Consider the following 24,468-nt stretch of genomic DNA (forward strand, 5'->3'; position numbering starts at 1 on the left):
TCAGCCCGGAGGTTGGGTCTTGGGCGCAGTTGGGTGTTCCAACAGAACAATGACCCCAAACACACGTCAAAAGTGGTAAAGGAATGGCTAAATCAGGCTAGAATGAAGGTGTTAGAATGGCCAGTCCTGACTTAAACATGTGGACAATGCTGAAGAAACAAGTCCATGTCAGAAAACCAACACATTTAGCTGAACTGCACCAATTTTGTCAAGAGGAGTGGTCAAAAATTCAAGCAGAAGCTTGTGGATGGCTACCAGAAGCGCCTTATTGCAGTGAAACTTGCCAAGAGACATGTAAGCAAATATTAACATTGCTGTATGTATACTTTTGACCCAGCAGATTTGCTCACATTTTCAGTAGACCCATAATAAATTCATAAAAGAACCAAACTTCATGAATGTTTTTTTGTGACCAACAAGTATGTGCTCCAATCACTCTATCACAAACAAATAAGAGACGTAGAAATGATTGGACACTCAAGACAGCCATATGACATTATGTTCTTTACAAGTGTATGTCAACTTTTGACCACGACTGTATATATATATGTGTATATATAAATATTCCACTTTAATATATTTCTGTTGGGGAAAATATCTCATATTTTGTGTTTTTGCCATAAAAAATGTGTTCTTTGCCAAAAAGGGCGTACAAAATGTAAAAAATGTAAACATTAGATCTGAAGAGGATCTATAGATTTAATTGTTAAAGTTCAAACAAAAAACAAAAGTTAGTGTATATTTAACCACTGTGGGGTCTTTCAGAAATTTAGTGGGATTTTTTTTAAACTGTCTTTGCATAAAAACAATATGAATCAAAATCAATGTTATTATAGATTATTGACCTATTCCCCAAAAAGGGACAAACGGTAGAAAATGGATGGGATGGATGAAGGATCCACACAAAATATTACACTTTGAAATATTTATGTGGGTTTTTTTAGCTATAAAAACAGGGTTTTCTCGCAAAAAAGGGCATAAAATTTAAAAACAACTTTATATCGACTGATAGATATGAAGTTAAGTGTAGACTTTTTCAAAACGTTGACCAAATAAAATTATATATGACTTATTTTTAACAGTTTTATGACTGAGACACTTCCGGGGCCCCTAGAGCAAACTAGCGGGGAGCCAATAGAAATAGACTTAGCAGTGGTTTGGAAAGTGACAAATATTAAATTGTAATATTTCCCAGTGCGCAGCCCTCAGTGGAGAAAGTTTGGAGGTTTGACATTGCATGGAAGGTTTTGAGCAGCAGAATACTCTGATGGAGCAGCGGCCGACAGGAAAATTACTGGGAAGCCAATGACGTCAATCCATTTTACCGTAAACCATGGTGAATGCGTTTGTCCTTGCCACTCAAAATCTCCTGTTGTTGGATTTCACGTTTTTTTGGTCAGGGCAAGGCAATTTTATACATATATATATATATAATCATACTATACCACTCCATGCTTGTTTTCCCTTACATATAAACCTTTATTCGGTATTTTTCCACCTCGCTCAATGTCACTGCCGTCATTACGGTAATGGCCGGAAATGACGTAGGCATCGCAGCTGATATAACGACTCGGGTGCTTTTCCGGTGTAAAATGGAATGTTCTGCCTCAGGATAAACTTCTTTCACATTTGATTCCAGCCGACGTTTTCATCGACAGATGTGTTGGTTCCGACACGCCGGACCTTCGTTGTCGCGCGCAAGGCGACGTATGGCCGCTGCTTGTGGGACGTCCCGTGTCGCCGTCGACTGAGCGCACAATGCAGGCCTAGCTGACGTTAGCATCGCTGCTAGCTGGCGGAAGCTCCTCGGATATCTGCTCCTATCGGCGGATATCTGCTCCAGTAGAGACTCGAACCTGAGCCGTTTGTTGGACTGTGCGAGGACGTACTTTCAGGTCTGTGACATCCTCTTTCATCAAGTGTGTGACATATATCTCACCAAAGTTAATAGGTGAAGCTAGTTGGTTAGCATTAGTGACCAAGTATGTCGAGTTTGCGGTTATTTGTATGACTTGACATTTGAGGCTGATAGTGACTGTCTCTTGCTATGACCACACATGCAGGTCCTGCATGTGTGGTCATGGCGGCGCTTTAACTGTGCAAGCCACTGCCATCTCAACATGGAGCAAGTGCCGCTGCAGGAGGACAGAATAACGAGCGGATTTGTGCAAATAATCTAACCAAGTCTGATGTCTGACATAACCTTGTGGTGCCTACAATGGTTTGGACTTGTTCTGCTTCGTTTTAAACAGTAATCGTGTTAGTTGCGGTTAAAGCTGGGCGAAATGGCCTTTTATTAATATCTCGATAGTTTTAGGCCATGTCACCATACACCATATTTATGTGGATATTTTGCCTTAGCCTTGAATGAACACTTGATGCATATAATCACAGCAGTATGATGATTCTATGTGTCTACAGTAAAACATTCTTCTTCATACTGCATTAATATATGCTCATTTTAAACTTTCATGCAGAGAGGGAAATCCCAACTAAAACTGTATTTATTTAACAGTTATTAAACAGTGGCACAAGCATTCATGTCATTTCCAAAACAGAAAGTGCAAGATTGTCAGAGACATTTTAAAACAAGCTATTAGTGCACTATTGTGCATGATGTCACTAAGATGACATATCAAAACAACACTAAATTGAAGTACACTTTTTGTACAGAACACCACTATAATAGTTTAAAAAAAATAAAGTGCACTTTTGTGCATGATGTCACACAAGATATTTCAATAACTGTCAAATAAAAATGAGCTGCATAATAGGAAATCAAATAGTGTATGTCCTTCACTATGTGGTAGGTTCCTGTGGACGTTATCTCCTTTTGTTGTTGACTATTTGTTTCATACGGTGTTGATCTGGAAACGGTTGCTTGGGCATTTTGTGGGTGTGACACCGGCAGAGATGTTGACATGCAGAGTTTCAAGCACTCTTCACTCTCTAGCGGGTGACTTTTCAAATGATGCTACAAATTAGCAGTGGTGCTACTTTTTGTAGCAACGCTTTTGCCGCATATTTGACATATTACTGTTGTCTGTTCAACATCTTACCGCTTGAATCAATTAATGTTTATTTATATAGCCCTAAATCACAAGTGTCTCAAAGGGCTGCGCAAGCCACAAGACATCCTCGGTTCAGAGCCTACATAAGGGCAAGGAAAATCTCACAACCCAGTGGGGTGTCAAAGCCAAACCACCGCCAGACGATGGACCCCGTGCTGTTTTTCTTGGGAACTAATTCTTCTTCCTTCATTTATTACCAGATTCGCACCTTTCTCTCGTATTACCACTCGCACCACTCCGGCAGCATCACAGCTAACGTTATGTCGCTACCTCTCTGCTCGGCGAGAGCGTATGACGTTGCATGCGCGACAGTATGTGACGTATGTAAGAAGGTGTGCTTGTTTTATGTCTCTGTTAGGAGAGACAAGAAAGAGTGAGAAGAGCCTGTAGTCTAATGCCCGCAGCTAAACTGCGCAAGAACGTGTACTCGAATATCACGATAGTCATTTTCTATATCGCACAGAGACAAACCCGCGATATATCGAGTATATTCCATATGTCATCCAGCCCTAGTTGCGGTCATTATATACGTTGCCTTTCTCTGTATAGACCATTTTTTTGGACTGTAGCCCATGTTTTAATCGTTGTTTTGTAAATTGATCCCACATGTTTTATATTCTAGTTTCTTCAAAATAGCCAGCCTTTGCGAAACATGGAAGTCACGCCCACATTGCGTCACATGTTCTAATTATCTTTCTATTGCTTGTATTCCCACACGTGACCTCGACCCGGAAGTGGAAAAAAGCGATGGTCAACCATGCCAAGATGGCTGTGCATCGCACGAGCAATCTGAGTACGCAAGTGGCCTAGATCTTCCTGCAAAATAATTAGACTTAAACTTCTCTTTATTGCCATTCCAATTTGAACTGTACAGTACAGATAAGATTTGTGTACCCCCACCAATGACTGTTTTCACTGCTGGACTCTAGAAAGAGGTTCCACAGCCTCTATAGTAGAACCCCCCCAGGTTCTGTAACAGCTTCTTCCATCAGGCCATAAGACTCTTTAACGCATCAAAAATAATCCCCTCAATTCCCCCCAAAAACGGATTAACTGCCTGGAATATAAAGACAATATAACATGCATCCATAAACGTGGATGCATATGCAAAAGTGCAATATATTTATCTGTACAGTAATCTATTTATTTATATCTGCACCTTATTGCTCGTTTATCCTGCACTACAACCAGCTAATGCAACGAAATTTAGTTCTTATCTGTACTGTAAAGTTCAAATTTGAATGACAATAAAAGGAAATGTGTTGCATTAGCTGGTTGTAGTGCAGGATAAAAGAGCAATAAGGTGCAGATATGAATAAATAGATTACTGGTTGCGCGCTCAAGCGTGGAACGCGCTGAGTGATCACTGCGGCGAATACACACACATATACATTCACTTGTTCTTAAAACAGGAATAAACTACAACACTGTTTTTTGGTTGGGGGTACTAGTAGCCCCGGGGGTGATTGAGAGAACTCAAGGGTACATGGGATTTAGTTATAATTTATTATTTGGTCCCCCGCTGATTTTGTAAGTATACCTCCTTACAACAATAGACACACTCCAGAACTGTTATGCTAGGTTAATTTTCACAAGGAGAGAATGTAAAAATGCAACCGAAACAATATTTTAAAAAGTAAAAAAAAAATTAGATTAATCAAAATGTATTTATATAGCCCTTCATCATTAAATAATTATACATGGGTTATACTTGTATAGCGCTTTTCTACCTTCAAGGTACTCAAAGCGCTTTGACAGTATTACCACATTCACCCATTCACACACACATTCACACACTGATGGCGGGAGCTGCCATGCAAGGCGCTAACCAGCAGCCATCAGGAGCAAGGGGTGAAGTGTCTTGCCCAAGGACACAGCGGACATGACTAGGATGGTAGAAGGTGGGGATTGAACCCCAGTTACCAGCAACACTCCGATTGCTGGCACGGCCACTCTACCAACTTCGCCACGCCGTCCCAATAGTGCCTCAAAGGGCTTCACAAACCACATCCAAAGTTTACGGTATTCATTTGTATTTCCCATCATTGTTTTATGCTGCCGATAATACCCGTCACATGTATTAACTGTAAATGTTTCCATTTTTACATGTTGAGTGTTATTGACAGTTTTAACAATATCAACACAATATTTAAACTAGTTCCTTATCTTTTATTACATATACGTTTTGGAGCAAAACTAAGTTGAACACAATCACTAAATAAAACCAAACACTACCATTTACTACTCTTTTAAATCCTTTGTTGTTTGTCCTCAAAGTTAATTTGTGTTCATTCCCTGAGTTTGCCTAAAGAACAAAAAATATTCTGACAAAAAAAAGAATATTGATCTATACGACACCACCAATGTATGGATGGATCCGCCCTCTTTACATGTAGGGTACTGACTGTGACAATGCTGACATATTCTCCCCAGACTTTTATTCATCTACTTGTTAATAGCTACTTACTTTCTGCTGTTCCATCTTCAAGTTAACTAATCACTTATTTCTTGCTGGTTGTTAAAGCTAGCTTAGCTATTAGCATACTTGCTCCTTGCTTGTGCTCGGTGGGTTACATGTTATAAGTAAGGCTCATCTTCCAGTGATAGTGATAGTTAAGATACTAATGGAGGTGATTATTATTAGTTTAGGGGTTGTAAAAATTGGCTCCACACTGGTTATGGAGACACTAGATGTTTGTCAGTCAGGGTACTAAAAACAAATGGTGTCAGACAGAGGCCATCTGTGTATGTAAAAGCATTTATCAGCGATGACTGACTTTCCCGCCGATCAATCGGCTCATCTCTGATCTCTATCTTAAATGCAAATAAATAATTAGGCGGTACTTGGCTGAAAAACAATATCCCACCGTAAATAGCCACAAGATGGCGCAGCAAGAGTAAAAAACAGTCAAGCATCCACCATGGCTTTTAGTCTTCTTTGATGGTTTGTTTGGCCGTTTTGAGGGTACAAGACATTTTTAAAGTACAGTTGAATCTAAAAAGGCTGAATACCATCATATTCCAGACGCTAAGTGACGGCCATACAAGTGCAAAATGAGTTAGTCATATCAATGCAGTATTTAGCTGGCCTGTTCTCCAGGTACTCTGCCTTCCTTGCAGTTCCCAAATACATGCTCCAATCTAAACATTACTGAGATATTTAGTTGTGCACATTAAACCTAGAGATTAATCTATTCTCCAAGGAATATGACATCAGGAAGTTAATTTTCATATCGTTACATCCCTAATAATAAATAACACAAACATCAGATTTGCAACAGATACAACACTACTATAGAGTTAGAGTATCTTTAAAATACCTGTGTTGTAAATATTCTTTGAGTGTTAATGTATAACATAGAATCTGATGACATTGGAACAGCATTGTGCATTAAATAAATCAGAGGTTTGTTGATGTTTATTTCTCTGTCTCTCACAGCCATGGCCTCTCAGCTGCAAGTCTTCTCTCCTCCCTCCATCTCCTCCAGTGCCTTTTGTCGCGTTAAGAAGCTGAAGGTGGAGAACAATGTCTGGGATGTGTCCACTACTGAAGCGTATAGTTCCTTGGCAGGCCAGTCTGCATACACTTTCACTCCGGCCATGGCTGTGCCCCCCTTTGCACCGTCCCTGGTCTTCCCCCCGACAGCGCCTGGGTCACGGGGTCAAGTGGTGGTCCGTGCAGCTGACAGCACTGGCAGTCTTCCTCGAGGCTCCAGTCGACGCGTGGCGGAGCATGCCACATCCTCCTCTTACGCTCATGTGGAGACAGCCTCGGAAACCAGGGGACAACACCGCCACGGGCACAAGCGCAAGATGGAGGAGACCCACGAGGGCAGCGGGAGCGGCTGTGGCAGTGTGCAAATTCTGGAGGAGCTCTCCGCCCCGGCGGCGACGTACTCCACCCGTACGGGCGGCGGAGGCGGAGGCACGGGCCAGTCCATACCTCACTCGGCTCCCACCACAAAGAGTAGTAGCTCCAACGGCGAAGGCGACTATCAGCTGGTGCAGCACGAGATCCTCTGCTCGGTGACCTGCAGCTACGAAGTCTTGGAATTCTTAGGGAGGGGCACCTTTGGCCAAGTGGCCAAGTGCTGGAAGAGGGGTACCAATGAGATTGTGGCTATCAAGATTCTCAAGAACCATCCTTCATATGCACGCCAGGGACAAATTGAGGTAAATTATGACGTCATATGTGAATCCAACCTAAATGATATTTTCCTCTTTGGATTATGATCTCAAACTACCACATCTTTTTTCAATATCTTTACAGTTTTGCTTATTTAGTTCAGAAAATGGTAGGGGTGTAACGGCACACAAAAATTTTGGTTCGGTACGTACCTCGGTTTAGAGGTCACGGTTCGGTTCATTTTCGGTACAGTAAGAAAACAACAAAATATAAATTTTTTGGTTATTTATTTACCAAATTTGTAAACAATGGCTTTATCCTTTTAACATTGGGAACACTATAATAATTTTGCCCTCGTTAATCAACATTAAACTGCCTCAAGTTGTTGCTCAGATTAAATACAATGACAAAACTTTTCTTCTCCATATAAAAAGTGCAACATTAAACAGTTTCAAGTCAACTCATCATGCTTAATTTATTACAGCATTTGGGAAGCCTGTAGTTGATTTTTATTATGTAAATGTTATATTTTTATCAACATGTGATAGCAGGGACCCTGCCATTCAAAACTAGGCTGCTGCATTTCTAATGATTAATGTAACTATAGCTGAAAAAATGGTGCAATAGGAGAGACTACGGTATTCATCCCTGAACACCATGGAGTTCATGTCGGCTTAATGATGCAGTTACATTATTATATCAACTATCAGAGACATAAGATAATGTCCTTTTTTGCTGCTTCAACACAGCTCAATCAACACAGAAAAAGGTAAAGTGAAATAACAGACAGACAGGGCTTTGCTGTCCGTAACACACGCGCACGCACACACCGCAAAATGAGCTAACGTTACGCTAAAAGCGAATTAGCCTTCACCTTAAGCCAGGACTGCGAGCGAGCTGAACTGCCTTTTATATTTCTAGAAGGTCAACGGGCTCAAAGTGATGTTACTAGTAGTTGCCTTGGTGGTGTTTATTATAATTTGGGGAGAGTCCGCTGCCTGATGCTTACCTGCTAAACGCTCTAATTTTGCCATCATCTTAAAAATTCAGATTGAGATATTTTTAGGCAAGTGTTTACTAACAACAAAGATGACTGATTTGTTAATAAATCTGTATTTATACTGTATCTATGCAGCTCATTCGGCTGTGTGAGTGAGTGAGTGTGTGTGTGTGTGTGTGTTGCATTGCAAATTGACGCTGCTTTAAAAAGTAGTTGAATTTGTGTAAACAAAGTTTAGCTGACAGACTTTGGCTAACATGATAGTTAATCCATTTTTTACAAAACTTCATCTGACACTTGTTAGCTCGCTAGCAAAGTAAAGGATCACTATCTTACAGAGTTCATATGTCGGACATTCCTTTTAAAGGGGAACATTATCACAATTTCAGAATGGTTAAAACCATTAAAAATCAGTTCCCAGTGGCTTATTATATTTTTCGAAGTTGTTTTCAAAATTTTACCCATCACGCTATATCCCTAAAAAAAAGCTTCAAAGTGCCTGATTTTAACCATCGTTATAAACACCCGTCCATTTTCCTGTGACGTCACATAGTGAATACAAACAAACATGGTGGAAAGAACAGCAAGCTATAGCGACATTAGCTCGGATTCAGACTCAGATTTCAGCGGCTTAAGCGATTCAACAGATTACGCATGTATTGAAACGGATGGTTGTAGTGTGGAGGCAGGTAGCGAAAACGAAATTGAAGAAGAAACTGAAGCTATTGAGCCATATCGGTTTGAACCGTATGCAAGCGAAACCGACGAAAACGACACGACAGCCAGCGACACGGGAGAAAGCGAGGACGAATTCGGCGATCGCCTTCTAACCAACGATTAGTATGTGTTTGTTTGGCATTAAAGGAAACTAACAACTATGAACTATGTTTACAGCATATGAAATACATTTGGCAACAACATGCACTTTGAGAGTGCAGACAGCCCAATTTTCATCAATTAATATATTCTGTAGACATACCCTCATCCGCGCTCTTTTCCTGAAAGCTGATCTGTCCAGTTTTGGAATTGATGTCAGCAGGCCAGGGAAGCTAGGGTCGATATTTTTCTCTTGATCATCTTCGGTGGCATAAGGGACGGTGTGAGCCAAGACATCCAGGGGGTTTAGCTCGCTCGTCTGCGGGAACAAACTGCCGCCATTGCTTGCCGTGCTAGCGAGGTCCTTTGTCCCTGAATTGCTCACACACTCCGGCAGATTCAATGGGGGTGTGGCGGCAGATTTCTTTGACTTTATCGTTGGAAATGCATCTGCTTTGAGTGTCGCAGGATATCCACACATTCTTGCCATCTCTGTCGTAGCATAGCTTTCGTCGGTAAAGTGTGCGAAACAAACGTCCAATTTCTTGCCACTTTTGCATCTTTGGGCCACTGGTGCAACTTGAATCCGTCCCTGTTCGTGTTGTTACACCCTCCGACAACACACCGACGAGGCATGATGTCTCCAAGGTACGGAAAACAGTCGAAAAAACGGAAAATAACAGAGCTGATTTGACTCGGTGTTTGAGAAAATGGCGGATTGCTTCCCGATGTGACGTCATCGCTCCGAGAGCGAATATTAGAAAGGCGTTTGATTTGCCAAAATTCACCCATTTAGAGTTCGGAAATCGGTTAAAAAAATATATGGTCTTTTTTCTGCAACATCTAGGTATATATTGACGCTTACATAGGTCTGGTGATAATGTTCCCCTTTAATGCTCCCGTATCAATCAATCAATCAATCAATGTTTATTTATATAGCCCTAAATCACAAGTGTCTCAAAGGGCTGCACAAGCCACAACGACATCCTCGGTACAGCCCACATAAGGGCAAGGAAAAACTCACCCCAGTGGGACGTCGATGTGAATGACTATGAGAAACCTTGGAGAGGGCCGCATATGTCGGTAACCCCCCCCCCCCCCCCCCCTCTAGGGAGACCGAATGCAATGGATGTCGAGTGGGTCTAACATAATATTGTGAGAGTCCAGTCCATAGTGGATCCAGCATAACAGTAAGAGTCCAGTCCACAGTGGGGTCAGCAGGAAACCATCCCGAGCGGAGACGGGTCAGCAGCGCAGAGATGTTCCCAACTAATATACAGGCGAGCGGTCCACCCCGGGTCCCGACCCCGGACAGCCAGCACCCCATCCATGGCCACCGGATCTGTGTGTCTCCCCTTCCACAAGGGATAGGGGGGAGCACATATATCACACATATAGTGCCATAAAAATAAGATGTGCTGTGCAGAATGAGCAAGGTATTCATATTTAAACAAGAATATGAGGAAATATTCCCACACTTTATATGTTTGCACCTGCGATGTTGATGCGAGTGGCGGTACTGACTCGCGTCCTTTGGAAAAATCCGAGTGATGATGTCACGACTATGTCGACAAGTTTTATTGTCGACGACAATGTCAACGAATCGTTGCACCCCTATTGGCTACATATAGAGTAACTACATTACCCAGAAGTCTTAGCGACAGGCCAGAACGAAGTAAAAGATGATGTTTTTTAGTATAGACATGAGCAAGTACTAGTATTGCGCTGCGTTCTCAATAATCTGTTCCTGAAAGCTATGGGTGTTGAGTTCTTTAAACATAACATATCAGTGGCCTTGCACAATCGCAAGGCCTCTGGCTGTCTGGCGCAGCCTGAAATACTCTGCATGTAGCTGCTGAGTGTTGGAGGAGCACAGAGCAAACTCCCGGCACATCGTAACACAAATGAATCCAACTCATGCAGCACATCTTGATCTTAGTGGCTGCTATATGGAGTAAAAAAAACCTCCGCTATAGAGAGTGTTCATAACTTGACTTTTCTCTGCAAGGCACATTTTGACTCTTACGTATTTGTCATTTCTGTCCAGGTGGGCATCCTGAACAGGCTGAGTGCAGAAAATGCAGACGAGTACAATTTTGTGCGTTCGTACGAGTGCTTCCAGCACAAGGGTCATACCTGCTTGGTGTTTGAGATGCTTGAACAGAACCTTTATGACTTTCTGAAGCACAGCAAGTTCAGCCCACTACCTCTGCGACACATTAGACCAATCCTCCAGCAGGTGAGACCACCATCTAAATGTCTTTGAGACCAGTGTTAAAGCCTTGTCATGTTCAGGTGGCAACAGCACTTATGAAGCTGAAGAGCCTGGGACTTATTCATGCTGACCTCAAGCCTGAGAACATCATGCTGGTGGATCCTCTCCGGCAGCCTTACAGAGTGAAGGTCATTGACTTTGGATCTGCGAGCCATGTGTCCAAGGCTGTTTGCTCAACATACTTACAGTCCCGCTACTACAGGTACCACGCCTTCACAGACATGTTGACAGTTTATAGCATCAGCGCTAGCTAGTCCCTCCAACATTTGCTTTGCTCTGCAGGGCTCCTGAGATCATTTTAGGTCTCCCGTTCTGTGAGGCCATTGACATGTGGTCTCTAGGCTGTGTGATTGCAGAGTTGTTTCTGGGTTGGCCTCTCTACCCTGGAGCCTCCGAGTACGACCAGGTCAGTACCTGCAATTTGGCCTAACTGAGACAGAAACCTAATTATTGTTTTTGTTTTTTTTCTCAGATCCGTTACATCTCTCAGACTCAAGGCCTGCCAGCTGAGTACCTATTGAGCGCAGGCACCAAGACCAGCCGCTTCTTCAACAGAGGCCCCGACTCCAGTTATCCGCTTTGGAGGCTTAAAGTAAATGAAACCAGATCAGTCATTTAGATGTGTTGCTTATGTAGACAGTTAAGGAGCAATAACATGGTCATTATATCTGCTTTGCAGACACCATCAGAGCATGAAATGGAGATGGGCATCAAATCCAAGGAGGCTAGGAAATATATCTTCAACTGTTTGGATGACATGATGCAGGTACATATGTTCTTCTTTCATTTGGCTGGATGTGTGCAGGCTGTTCAGTGTTTTCAAAAACATAAGGTTGGAAATAAAAAAAAATGCGTCAACCACTTAGCATTCTGGGATTTTTTAAAATTTAAAGTTAAAGTACCAATGATTGTAGGCTCAAATGACTAAGAAATTAATAACCAAAGTAAATGTAACACTGTGCTTGAACCATTTAGAGTAGAGGCATGGCTTTGGGCTTAACGTTCAAATTTCTGTCGATAGTCTCATCTTTAGCACCGCCTTAGTGGCTCCCTGGAGCTTTTTTAAAAAATGGATAAAGATGGGGGGAAAATATATATTTAGTTTTAATGTGGTTTCTGTAGGAGGACACACATGACATTAACCTTCCCAATTTTTAGGCAAGGTAACTTTATTTATATAGCACGTTTATAACAAATTTTAAATTGGACCAAAGTGATAAAAATAATGAAATAATAAAAGTGCGACAAATTGGGGAAAAAAAAAAAAAAGAAAGGCCACTGTTTAACATGTTTGTTTATGCTTCACTGAGGAGAGTCTTTAGAGAGCACCGTTTTGTCCTATTAATTTTGGCGGTCCTTGATATGACCGTAGTTGTGGAGAATGTGATGTAACAGTTTATTTACATGTATAACTTTCTCTGACGCTGCCACAGAGACGTGTTTTATGCCACTCTTTCTTTGTCTCATTTTGTCCACCAAATGTTTTACACTGTGTGAATGCACAAAGGTGAGCTTTGTTGGTGTTACTGACTTGTGTGGAGTGCTAATCAGGCATATTTGCTCAGTGCATGACTGCAAGCTAATCCATGCTAACATGCTATTTAGGCTAACAAGCTGTATGTCCTCTGTGTATTTAATTTATATTTGCATGTCTCATGACACATTATCTGTATGTAATATTGGCTGCATTTCTGATAGTTGTTTGTGTGCCATGTTGTTCCAGACCACAGCAAACGTTACCCGGCTTGCAAAGATTATAATAAATCCATTAGAAGAAGACGTTTCTTTTAACTTGGACACAAACATCTATACTTTTTGGCCATTCTCAGTCAGTCATTTCCAGGAGTTATCTCACCCTCTGAGAACTTTTAATAATGTTTGCCAATGTTGTAAAAATGTGTAGAATAAATATTACATTTCAACATTTCTGTCAGCGAAGATTTGTGTCTGCCTGCGACACATAGTCATTTTGATAGTAGGCTAATATAGCTAATATAGACACTTACATCATGTGTTGTCTTCATTATAACACTTATATAAGACTTTTAAAGGCATTTTAATAGTAGGTAATATAATTAATAATATAGACAATTACATCATGTGTTGTCTTCGTTATAACACTTATATAAAACTTTTAAAGTCATTTTGATAGTAGGCTAATATAGCTAATATTAGGGATGATGTTTGATAAGAAATTTTCGAGTTCGAGCCTATTTTCGAATCCTCTTATCGAACCGATTCCTTATCGATTCTCTTATCGAGTCCAGATAGGTTGTTGTATATGGAAAAAAACACACAATATTTGGTTTAACAAATCACTTCTGCTCGCTACTATAGTATTACCATATCTGAGTTATTGTGCAGAAATGTGGGGAAATAACTACAAATGTGCGCTACATTCGTTAACCGTGTTACAAAAAAGATCAATTAGACTGATACATAATGTTGGATATAGAGAACATACAAACACTTTATTTATTGAGTCAAAAATGTACTCACATACATACTGTAGGTACCTACGCTCCCACATACAAATACAAATACAGTACATATTTAAATACTCAAAATTCGCACATCCACACGCACATTCATTATACAAACATACACATACTGTACATATACATTCACTGTACAAACATGCATATACACATACTGTACATATACACTCACTGTACAAACACATATACACTTTCTGTACATGTACAAGTACATATGCATACATACACTCATGCACATAATCACGTTTCATCAAACATATATTAACATTGTTGCCCTAGGGTAAACTGGGTATAACAAATGGCACACTGACAAAGCTTAACCTATTGTTACTATAATAGTCTACAAGGTTAATGTAGGTTGCTTCTCTTTCTTCCCCTCCATTTTTCTGCATTCTTTCGTATCTCAAGTTATCATTGCGTACATGTATTGTTGCATTTGAACAACTGTATTGTTGATACTAAAGGTAAAGTATTGGTATTGTTCATTATCAATAGCGCTATTTCTATTGGTATTTGTATTGCTCCATTTGTAGTGTAATAATGCTCATTGTCATTTCTGTATTATTTTTTATTTTCGCTAACTGATTATTTGCTATCACTTTTACCATCATATTTGTACATGTCGTATTTGCTGATGTTGCTCTATTGTTGTTGTTGTTGTTTGCTGTTGTTGTTTTTGTCTCTCTGTCTAATCCCCCTCTTGTCCCCACAATTTCCCCATCTGTCTTCTTTTTTTTCTCTTTCTATCCCCTCCTGCTCCGGCCCGGCTGCACCAAATGATAATATAAATACATTTAATAAAGTCAAATACAAATAAGGCAACAAGAGAAGTATCCTACACTTCTCTTTTGTAAAGTAAATCTGAACAGCCGATATGGGCATCTACATCTACTATATGATTTGCCTGAGAAACTGAACAGGACAAAAAAAAAAAAAAGAATAGTGCTTACAAAGTACAAGAAGAATTATGAGAAATACTTTCAACCTTATTGAAGATAAGATATTCTTCATCTCAGTATATTAATAATGACTGAATTAATTAATTACATATTACAAAACTGTTGTACCGTATTTTCCGCACCATAAGGCGCCCTGGGTTAAAAGCCGCGCCTTCAATGAACGGCATATTTCAAAACTTTGTCCACCTATAAGCCGCCCGGTGTTGTAAGCCGCATCTAACTGCGCTAAAGGAATGTCAAAAAAACAGTCAGATAGGTCAGTCAAACTTTAATAATATATTAAAAACCAGCGTTCTAACAACTCTGTTCACTCCCAAAATGTACGCAAATGTGCAATCACAAACATACGTATATCAACATGGACAGAGCTGCGTGAAAAAAGCCACCCGGCCTCTTCGCGTAAACTTAAACTTACCTTAACCACTCGCTCATCTTTTCTTCATCCATCCCTTCGAGTTTGCTTTTTATGATGACGCCGGCTGGAAAGGTCTCTTTTGGCAAGGTCTTCCTTTTGAATATCACCATGGGTGGAAGTTTCTGGCCATTAGCATGGCAAGCTAGAACCACAGTGAAGGATGACTTCTCATTCCCTGTGGTGCGAATATTCACCGTACGTGCTCCCGTTGTATCCACAGTGCGTTTCACAGGAATATCAGTTGCTGTGAAATAGTAATCCGTGTGCGGATGGAGAGATTGCGTCTTTTCATGAACCGGATCCCTGACGCTTAGTAGGAGCCATTTTGTGGTCTTTACAGATGTAAACACACAAAGGAAATGAAACGTACGGTGATATCCGCGCGCTTTTTCTTCTTCTACGCGGGCGGGTGGTTGCTTACAGTAGAAGAAGAAGCGCTTCCTGTTCTATGGGGGCGGGTGCTTACCTTGGCGGTTGCTTGCGTAGAAGAAGAAGCGCTTCCTGTTCTACCGGGAAAAAAGATGGTGGCTGTTTACCGAAGTTGCGAGATCGAAACTTTATGAAAATGAATCGTAATATTAATCCATATATAAAGCGCACCGGGTTAAAAGCCGCACTGTCAGCTTTTGAGTAAATTTGTGGTTTTTAGGTGCGGCTAATAGTGCGGAAAATACGGTATATACCAATTCACAGATATTGTACCATAAAAAGGTCAGTAAATGATGTATAAATTTTAAACTCTATGAAGTGGGAAAGGGGTAGGATTGAATAAGCTTTACTTCTTCCTACTCCTGTAAAGTGAAATGATATGAAACTGATGTATTATACTGTAAGTGTGTTCATGTTCCAAATAAACTAAAGAAATAAAGAAAGCACTAGTGATGCCTAATGTCATGATCCGTGGTCGGATCATGTTTTGTTTAGTTATGTTCTGTTAGTTTTGGACTTCCTTAGTTGTTTTGTGCACTTCGGGGGGTTTGTTTTAGTCACCATGGTTACTTATGATTTTCACCTGCCTTGTACGCGCACCTGTTGCTCATCAGAGACTCTATTTAAGCTTGCCTTTTCCGGTCACTCGTCGTGGCTTCATTGTTTGCATTTGCAACAGTTCTGGTTTTCGAGCTCATGATTCCTGTGCTAAAGTTACCTTAGCTTCTAGTATTCCTGTGCTAAGTAAGTTTTTGCTTTAGCTTCTCGTGCGAACGGCACGCTTTCCTTTTGTTTCGTTCCTGTCTGTTGTAATGTGTATGATTTATGAGAAATAAATCATCTACCACCTGCACGCTTTCGTCCTGAGCCGTCAGTTTTGAGGCCCGGGAGAACGAACCGCAGCACGCCTGCACCCCACCGTGACAAATGACTGAGCTACTTGACGTCATTTCTTGTGATGTCCTACGGGGCATTTCTGGTCGGGACGGGATTCGTTCCCAGGGATTCGAATAAAGAACCAACTCTTTTTCTTTACTATAGTGGTCTCGATAACGGGTACCGGTTCTCAAAAAGGGATTCGAGTCCGAAGACTCGGTTCTTTTCTTATCAAACAACCGGGAAAACCGGGTTTGAGCATCATCCCTAGCTAATATAGACACTTACATCATGAGTTGTCTTCATTATAACACTTATATAAGACTTTTAAAGTCATTTTAATAGTAGGCTAATATAACTAATATAGACACTTACATCATGTGTTGTCTTCGTTATAACACTTAAATAGGACTTTTAAAGTCATGTTGATAGTAGGCTAATGTTACTTGTCTTCATTATAACACTTATATAAGACTTTTAAAGTCATTTTGATAGTAGGCTAATATAGGTAGTTGATGTAGCATTTGCACAAATTTTGCGCTCAGTCAATGTTTTCCTGCACTCCTTTGCACATTAATTCCTTAATTATGAAAAAACTCATACATCAACCAGCATATCTAATTGGCTGTTCAATGTGTCAATCTAATGTTACCATATTTTTCGAACCGTAGGGCATGACTGATTATAAGGCTGCGCTGCCGATGAGCAGGTCTATTCAGGTATATTTTCATACAAAAGGCGCACTGGATTATAATGCGCATTAAAGGGGTCATATAATTTTTTTATACCTTTTTAAACACTTCCTTGTGGTCTACATCAGTGGTCCCCAACCACCGGTCCGTGGATCGATTGGCACCGGGCCGCACAAGAAATGTAAAAAAATTTTTTTTATTAAATCAACATAAAAAACACAAGATACACTTACAATTAGTGCACCAACCCAAAAAACCTCCCTCCCCCATTTACACTCATTCGCACAAAAGGTTTGTTTCTTTCAGTTATTAATATTTCTGGTTCCTATTATTATTGATTGTATTTTTTTATGACAAAAAAAAATAAAAATACTTTTAGCGCTCCATATTTGTTCCTACATAGTTTGGTGGGTGTATAATAGCCAGCCTTATTGCAGCCTCAAAAGTGCATTGGAGCTCAAGTACTTGAGTGACTGGGAGGATTTGTGCAAACCTGGATTTGACTGGGAACGCCCACATTTTGAGGTTGCTTCACACAGAGTGCACATTTTGGATGACAGACCTAAATCAGGGGGAGAATGATTCGTGGCCAGAATCTGTAGCTTTTTTCACTGAAGCACATAGAGGAACAGGGCCCAAAGAGCGTGGATGACTGACAAGAGGGTTTACACTGGTTCTCTAATTCCGCTATAGATCAATAGCAACATGGCTCAAAAACGTGATACGGTTGCAACTCTGTGTCGTTAATTTTCCCCTAATAGTTAATCAAGGCTATATAATTAATACCCTGTTTGACCCATTTTGCAATCATTGTTTTTCAGGTCAATCTCTCAACTCATTTGGAGGGGACGGACATGCTGGCTGAGAAAGCTGATAGACGAGAGTTTATAGACCTCCTGAAGAGAATGCTCCGTCTGGATGCTGACAAGAGGATCACACCTACAAAGACTCTGGGCCATCCTTTCGTCACAATGAGCCACCTCATGGATTATCCCCACAGCTCCCAGTAAGTACACCTCAACTTGATTTGAAGGGACTGTTACTTACTAAAATGCTGCTGCTCTCCAGCGTGAAGTCTTGCTTCCAGAACATGGAGATCTGCAAGCGCCGGAGCACCTACGACAGCAACAAGTCCCTCTACTCCACAAATGCAGTCCCCAGCGCTGCAGCAGGCAACCTGACTGTTACTTTCAGTAGCCAACTCAACCAGCATAACCAGGCAAGCACCTGGCTGCATTTCTTATATGTCAAGTTACTTTAAATGTATTCATGGCTGGGTGTTTACCAGGTGCCTTCTGCGGGGGGAGCGGTGCCTCTGCTAAATTACCAGCCAGCGCTGTACCAGCAGGCAACGATCAACATTCCTGGCCTGACGCAACAAAGTGTACCTATTCCAACACGTCCTGCCGGACTGTGTAGCCAGACAGAACCCTTCCAACAGACTCTGATTGTCTGTCCACCCTCCACAATTCAAGGTGAGGGATTCCAGTATTCCACCAGATACAGTCAGACATGTTCTATGCTGCTTTCTGGGGGTGTCCCGATTAGTGTTGCAAAGGCGGGGGGAAGTTTCCGGTAAATTTCCGGAAACTTTCCGAAAATTTACCACGGGAAGTTAAGCTCGGGAAGTTTGGAAATATTGACCATTTTTTGATTATTCAAAGTTGGACACCATCCATGGGAATTAATGGGAATATATGGGAATTAATGGGGAATTACAATAATTATATATTATTGGGCACTTGTCTCTATGCTGCTGCATCTTTGTGGCATTTTTTGACATAGCTCTTTGCACAGTATTTGCAAATGTACACAGCCTTTCCGCCTACATTGGTTGGGGTGAAATGTCTTCACACATCAGATAGTGTACATGGCATTATTATATTATTTATTCTTGTAAAACACTAATGCAATGCCACACACAGATATAAATAGTCAGCTAAACAATTGAAGTAGTCTTTAAAAATATTTTACTGATGGACAAATTAATAGAAATAGGCTAGATGAATAAATGAACACTCAATCAGCATGCTAAATCAAACTATAACCTACATTCTTCTACGACAACAGAATGGCTAGCAGAACAGAAGGCAGAGGAAACTACACGTTTTGATTTAGTATTTGCTAGTTGAACTTCACAGATTACAAAAAAGGTAAATTCGGATAGCTAACGTTGTTAGCATAAATGAATGGGATTTAACATAGGGAAAATTAGCATCACTGCTAACGGAGAAATATTTTCGATTCATTATGAGACTCTGCTGGTACATAAACCTAGCTAGCTAGAGATATTGGCCCCAAAGTCATTTAACAAGTACACGAACAGCTAGCTAGCTTGAGTGGAAGTCTGCTGGAGTAGTCTACAGTCATACAGTAACAAGCAATTACACCTCTATTAAAGTTAAATACCATAGATCAAATATATTTACCCCAGTAATATCAAAACTTACGTGACTGGATGAAGTCCTTGGGCTCAAATACTAGTGTGGCCTCAATGGCCCTGCTGTAGTGTGTCGCATGCTGGGAATTATCTGTGCATGTGATGGAAGAATGCACTGCACATGTGATGGAGGAATGCGCAGGGCAGGGTTGAAATTCTACTGAATTTGTATTAAATCAGGTTGTATTAGCTAATAATCATGCTGCAAGATCTCGCATGTTGCATTCAATGTTTATTCCCCTTAATTTCCCATTAATTTCCATGGAAAGTTTCCAACTTTGAATATTCCCTGGATTTTGCAACACTAGTCCCGATACAACTTTTTCACTTACAGATATTGGAGCCTTAAGTGTTGACCAATACTGATATATTTATCAGATACATTGGCGGGAATCATACGACATACCTTAATCATTTTGTAGTGTGGCATGTTTGAAAACGTTTTGATCAATCAAAAAAGAACAATAGTAAATGTGAAAAAAACAAACCACCAAATGTTCAGAAACTTTTGGTTCCTGGATCTATAGGTTCCTGTAGAAGTGTATGGTTTGTGTTTCCACTGCATTTCACAGTTCAGGGTAGTTTATACCAATCAGGCTGATGACGTGTGGAGGAGTGGTTTAGTATATTTCTACACTGATACCATGTAAATAAACAGACAATATTAGGTCACAGTTCTTGTACTAAAAAGTAATTGAAATACAAATCAATCATGTACGAAACGATGTGATTCATAAAGTAAAGTGTACGAATTGTTTATAAAAAGTCAGGCTTTTGTCCGCAATGTCCAACAGTCAGAAAGTTGTCCTCAGTGAATGATGAATTCATGAGGGTCAGCCTTTGGTCCATTTCAGCTGTAAATAACAAGATATTAATAATAAATGTCAGGTTTTATCTCAGCCAGGCACACAAATAGAATGGCTTTAGCGTTAGCTTGTTAGCATTAGCATTTAGCTCTCTCGGGTTGAGGCTAATAACTACACAAATGGAGTGTCACTGACTGCTTTTACAACATGTAATAGTTAATATTTGATGTTATTTAGCTTTGTTCCACTCGTGTGCTGCCTCCCTTTTTCCACATTTATCCAACAACGTCAGAGTAGTAAGCAGCTGAGGTCTCCGCTTCAAGTCCGGCTTCATACTCCTCCGTAAATACGTTTAAAAGAGGCTGACCACTTCTCGTAGCTTCGCGTATCGAAATTAAGTTTGTAAAAACAGCTGAGTGCAAACACTTCAAGATAGTGCCACTGATCAGCGACAGCACAGCCCGCCCCCGAAAAAATTCCTGGTCGTTTGGAAAAGTCCCACTTATCTAGGAGGAACTGTAAAAGGTTCCTAAAAGAAGTCAATCTACTTGGGTAGTTTTTGGTGGAAACACAGGGGTAAGTGGGGAATTTCCTTTAAAAATTCCTGCGGTGGAAAAGGGCCTATTTGTTGTTTTGTAGTGTGACATGTTGGAAAAAGGTTTGATCAAGTGAAATGACTCAAAGAACAGTGGTCGGTATGGAAATAGTCCCTTTATTACAGATTTATACTATTTACTATATATAAAGCAGCAATTTGTTTTTCAAGACACTTTGTGGTCACAATCATTTGTTGTATTAAAAGCATGATGCAGTAAGTTGAATGACTCAGAAACATTTGTTAATCGATACTTTCAACTGCAATTCTGCATTGGAGACTTTGTATGTGTAAGGAATATGCAACTTTAATTATTTGATACTTTTTTATATTGACAAATGTTGTGTTTTAGACTTCAATATTGTTCAGTTAAGGATACTTATACAAATGTGTGGCTTGTGTGGTGTTGTGTACTTAGCTGTGGTGTAGATTCTAGCTCCTAGGAGCCTTCACAGTATAGCCTACCATGTTTACCTTTTGTAAATAACTTGACTAAAATACATGAAAAGACCATCCTTGTTTTAGTGTTTATCAAAATATAACTATAGATGTCAACATTGTGTATGTGCTGAAAGATTCATTTATGATTGTTTATCAAAATATAACTATAAATGTCAACATTGTGTATGTGCTGAAAGATTCATTTGATTGTTGCCTTTGGTAAAAACTTACCTCTTTTAGGTTTTGCTCACATATGCTTTCTGTTTATTTAGACTCGCCGAGTTGGTGCTTTTCCAAACACTTGTAGCAAACATGTGTTTAAGAAATACAAATAATATCAAGATAATACTTGTATGGAAATAATAAAGGTTAAAAGTGTATGAAACAAACCTTTACCAAAGTGATCACTGCAAACTCATGCATTCTTTGACTCTGCTCCCTTGGACTGGAGTGTGAGTTGTTCTCTCGTCGTTTCGTAAAATTTTGCACCTTCTTGATAACCTTTCGAGAAACTCTGACGAAACTTTTATCCTTTTTGCGATTTGAACGGTTCGTACAGCCCAAAACAACGTAAGCATAGGGAATTTTTTTTTCGAGAAATGCTAAATGGTGCATTGTACCCATTGAAAACAGCTACCTTGACCACCACGCATATTTAATTAGTGTGAGCCGAACGAGAAGTCAGTCAAATCCAAGCAATTGGACTGGTATCCATATCGGCTCGAGACACCGCTACTGGTTTCTGTTCTCTGCAACCATGGTACTATAGAAATGAAACTTGGAGATACCATACATAATGCTGTGCATATTTTCTGAAAATTATGTCCAGGCCTACAGTCAAGCAAGGGCTCCAGTTTCCCTGTTAGGATGGATAACTCTGTACCAATAGTACCTCAGAACCAGCCTGCTCAGTCATTGCAGATCCAGCCCAGCATGCTCACACAGGTAAGAGTTTGCAATGATGTGCTAATCCTGCTTGTATAAACTAAAATGTCAAATATATTCCTGGTAATGTGTATTTCCAGTTGTTTGGCCATTTTCTGCCATTGTAATGGTGACGTGGGCAGATTTGTTGTGAAATGTCAGCGTGATGTGGTGCAATGTTTGCTTCCTGCATCCACAGTTGGTAAATTGCTACATCACCACCCAAAATTACAACTCTTTGAAGGCGATATTGCCATTTAATCAGAAGGTGTGTGATGTACCAAATGTGGCATATGCTCGGTTTTGTTATGTTTCTGTTCATTACACTGTCACTTCATGCAAGTCCTGTCTATCCAGGGCTTGAGGCCAGTCTGCTGATCTCGTCTGCCTCCAAATCTGTGTTTCAGCTAAAATGAGGAATAATTTGGGACACATTGCCGTGTTTAGCAGTCCAGAGGGGCATGCACAGCTGGATGTATCTGCTCTATACATCACACAACAACCCTGAAGGACATTCTAACACTATCCCCCCACCCCATCCTCCAGGGTTCCTGCACCCCACTGATGGTGGCCACTCTGCACCCACCCTCATCAGGCATAGCCTCCCAGTATTCTCTACCAGTTGGGCTCGGCACCGGGGTGGGCCGGCCCACCCTTTTGGAGCACACAGCCACTGTGCTGGTAAAGAACCACCTGTAGTTTTTCACTACAAATAACGCCAGTCTTTCCTACTTGCCTTTCTTTTTATTTGTATGCTGCGTCCCTCTACCTTTGCACATGACATGGACTTATCTCAAATGTTTGTCCCCGTTTTAGACAAGCATGTGATTTTTTTCACTTATCAGTTAGAACGTTAAGGTTGGAGTCAACTGCACTTCTTGTACCCCCGCTGATGTATTTGTATTTGTCATTTTAGCGACTAAACACATGAGCTCCTTGTCCTCGAGGGTCTTCTCCTCCTCACACTCACTTTGACATTCTCTCCCCGACTCTTTCCTCATAGGTGTGCTTAGGGCATGGAGCGCATGTGTTGCTGAGTTGGTCTGCGCTTTGCTTGCAGCTTCTCATGTCTCCTCCTCCTTTCGGTTTCAGCACAGGACCATGCGCCGCCAAAGCGCACAAAAATCCCTACATTCTCACTCTGACACGTTCTACGTTCCAGCCCATGTGGCATGCTTATTATCCCCAAGATGGCTTGCCATGGGGCGTCATGGCTGAGGTGGTAGAGCGGCCGTGGCAGAATCCAGCTTCTGCCATCCCAGTCACTTCATCCACCCTGCTCCCAGTATGAATGTGATTGAATGTTGGGTGGCGGTCGGAGCCCAAGCAGCAGCGGCGACAAATGTAGCTTCCTGCCATCATGGAGTGAATGAAAAATGGGTTCTCAGATACATTCTTATTATTATTATTACCAGCCGACATTGTCATCGTTAACAAAGCAACTAACTCTTCTGTTTCTTCTTTAACAGGCATAATTTGGTTTTTTTGTCCTGATCTGTTTCCAGTGCTTCAGTGTTTGTGCTTTGCATGTTTCCTTCTTGTTGAATTGTTGCAGGGCAATGCTAAATATAACGGAATGGCTTAGGAAAGGTTGCTGGCTTCTCTAGCTTTGTGTTTTGCCTGCAGCAGAGATTGCCTTTGGATATATTTCTCAGCATGGCTCACTCTGCCTGACATGGTCCAGCCATGAAGCCTTCTCTTGTGCGCTCGCTGACAATACCTGTACTGAAATGTGCCGTGTCGGCTCTTTCTTCTAGCAGGCCTGGCCCACTGGAACTCAACAGATCCTCATTCCATCATCTTGGCAGCAGGTCCCGGGTGTGGCCATTCACAGCGCTGCTCACCAGGCCACTGTTGCCGAGTCACCACGACAATCCCATCACTTGGATGCTGCTGCTCAGCAGGCACACAACTGGAGGTGTGTCCTCCAAAACATCTTCCATTGCATGCTTCAAATGACATATTTATTTATTTGGTTGATAAACAAAAATATGTGGCAGTACTGCATTTTCCGGACTGTAGAGCGCTCTGATATATAAGCCGCACCCATTAAATTTCAGAAGAAAAAATATATTTTTTCATATATTAGCCGCCCTGTAAGTCAC

The 24,468-nt window shown here is 40.9% G+C and overlaps 1 protein-coding gene across 2 annotated transcripts in view; it reads left to right on the forward strand.

Moving 5' to 3' along the window:
• The first annotated feature begins 1,562 nt into the window (after window positions 1–1,562).
• Window positions 1,563–24,468, forward strand: part of hipk1b (homeodomain interacting protein kinase 1b) — a 30,304-nt gene continuing 7,398 nt past the window's right edge. The window contains exons 1-13 of one of the 2 annotated variants that reach the window (XM_061985668.2): window positions 1,563–1,895; window positions 6,511–7,244; window positions 11,061–11,252; window positions 11,309–11,490; window positions 11,571–11,694; window positions 11,761–11,880; window positions 11,968–12,054; window positions 17,979–18,163; window positions 18,226–18,376; window positions 18,446–18,632; window positions 22,269–22,384; window positions 22,910–23,044; window positions 24,121–24,281. In XM_061985668.2, the coding sequence (XP_061841652.1) occupies window positions 6,513–7,244; window positions 11,061–11,252; window positions 11,309–11,490; window positions 11,571–11,694; window positions 11,761–11,880; window positions 11,968–12,054; window positions 17,979–18,163; window positions 18,226–18,376; window positions 18,446–18,632; window positions 22,269–22,384; window positions 22,910–23,044; window positions 24,121–24,281 (2,372 nt within the window). In that variant the 5' untranslated portion in view covers window positions 1,563–1,895; window positions 6,511–6,512. The remainder of the gene's footprint in view (window positions 1,896–6,510; window positions 7,245–11,060; window positions 11,253–11,308; window positions 11,491–11,570; window positions 11,695–11,760; window positions 11,881–11,967; window positions 12,055–17,978; window positions 18,164–18,225; window positions 18,377–18,445; window positions 18,633–22,268; window positions 22,385–22,909; window positions 23,045–24,120; window positions 24,282–24,468) is intronic. The other variant, XM_061985669.2, reaches the window with a different exon arrangement.

Source organism: Nerophis lumbriciformis, linkage group LG23, assembly GCF_033978685.3.
Source record: "Nerophis lumbriciformis linkage group LG23, RoL_Nlum_v2.1, whole genome shotgun sequence".
NCBI lineage: Eukaryota > Metazoa > Chordata > Actinopteri > Syngnathiformes > Syngnathidae > Nerophis > Nerophis lumbriciformis.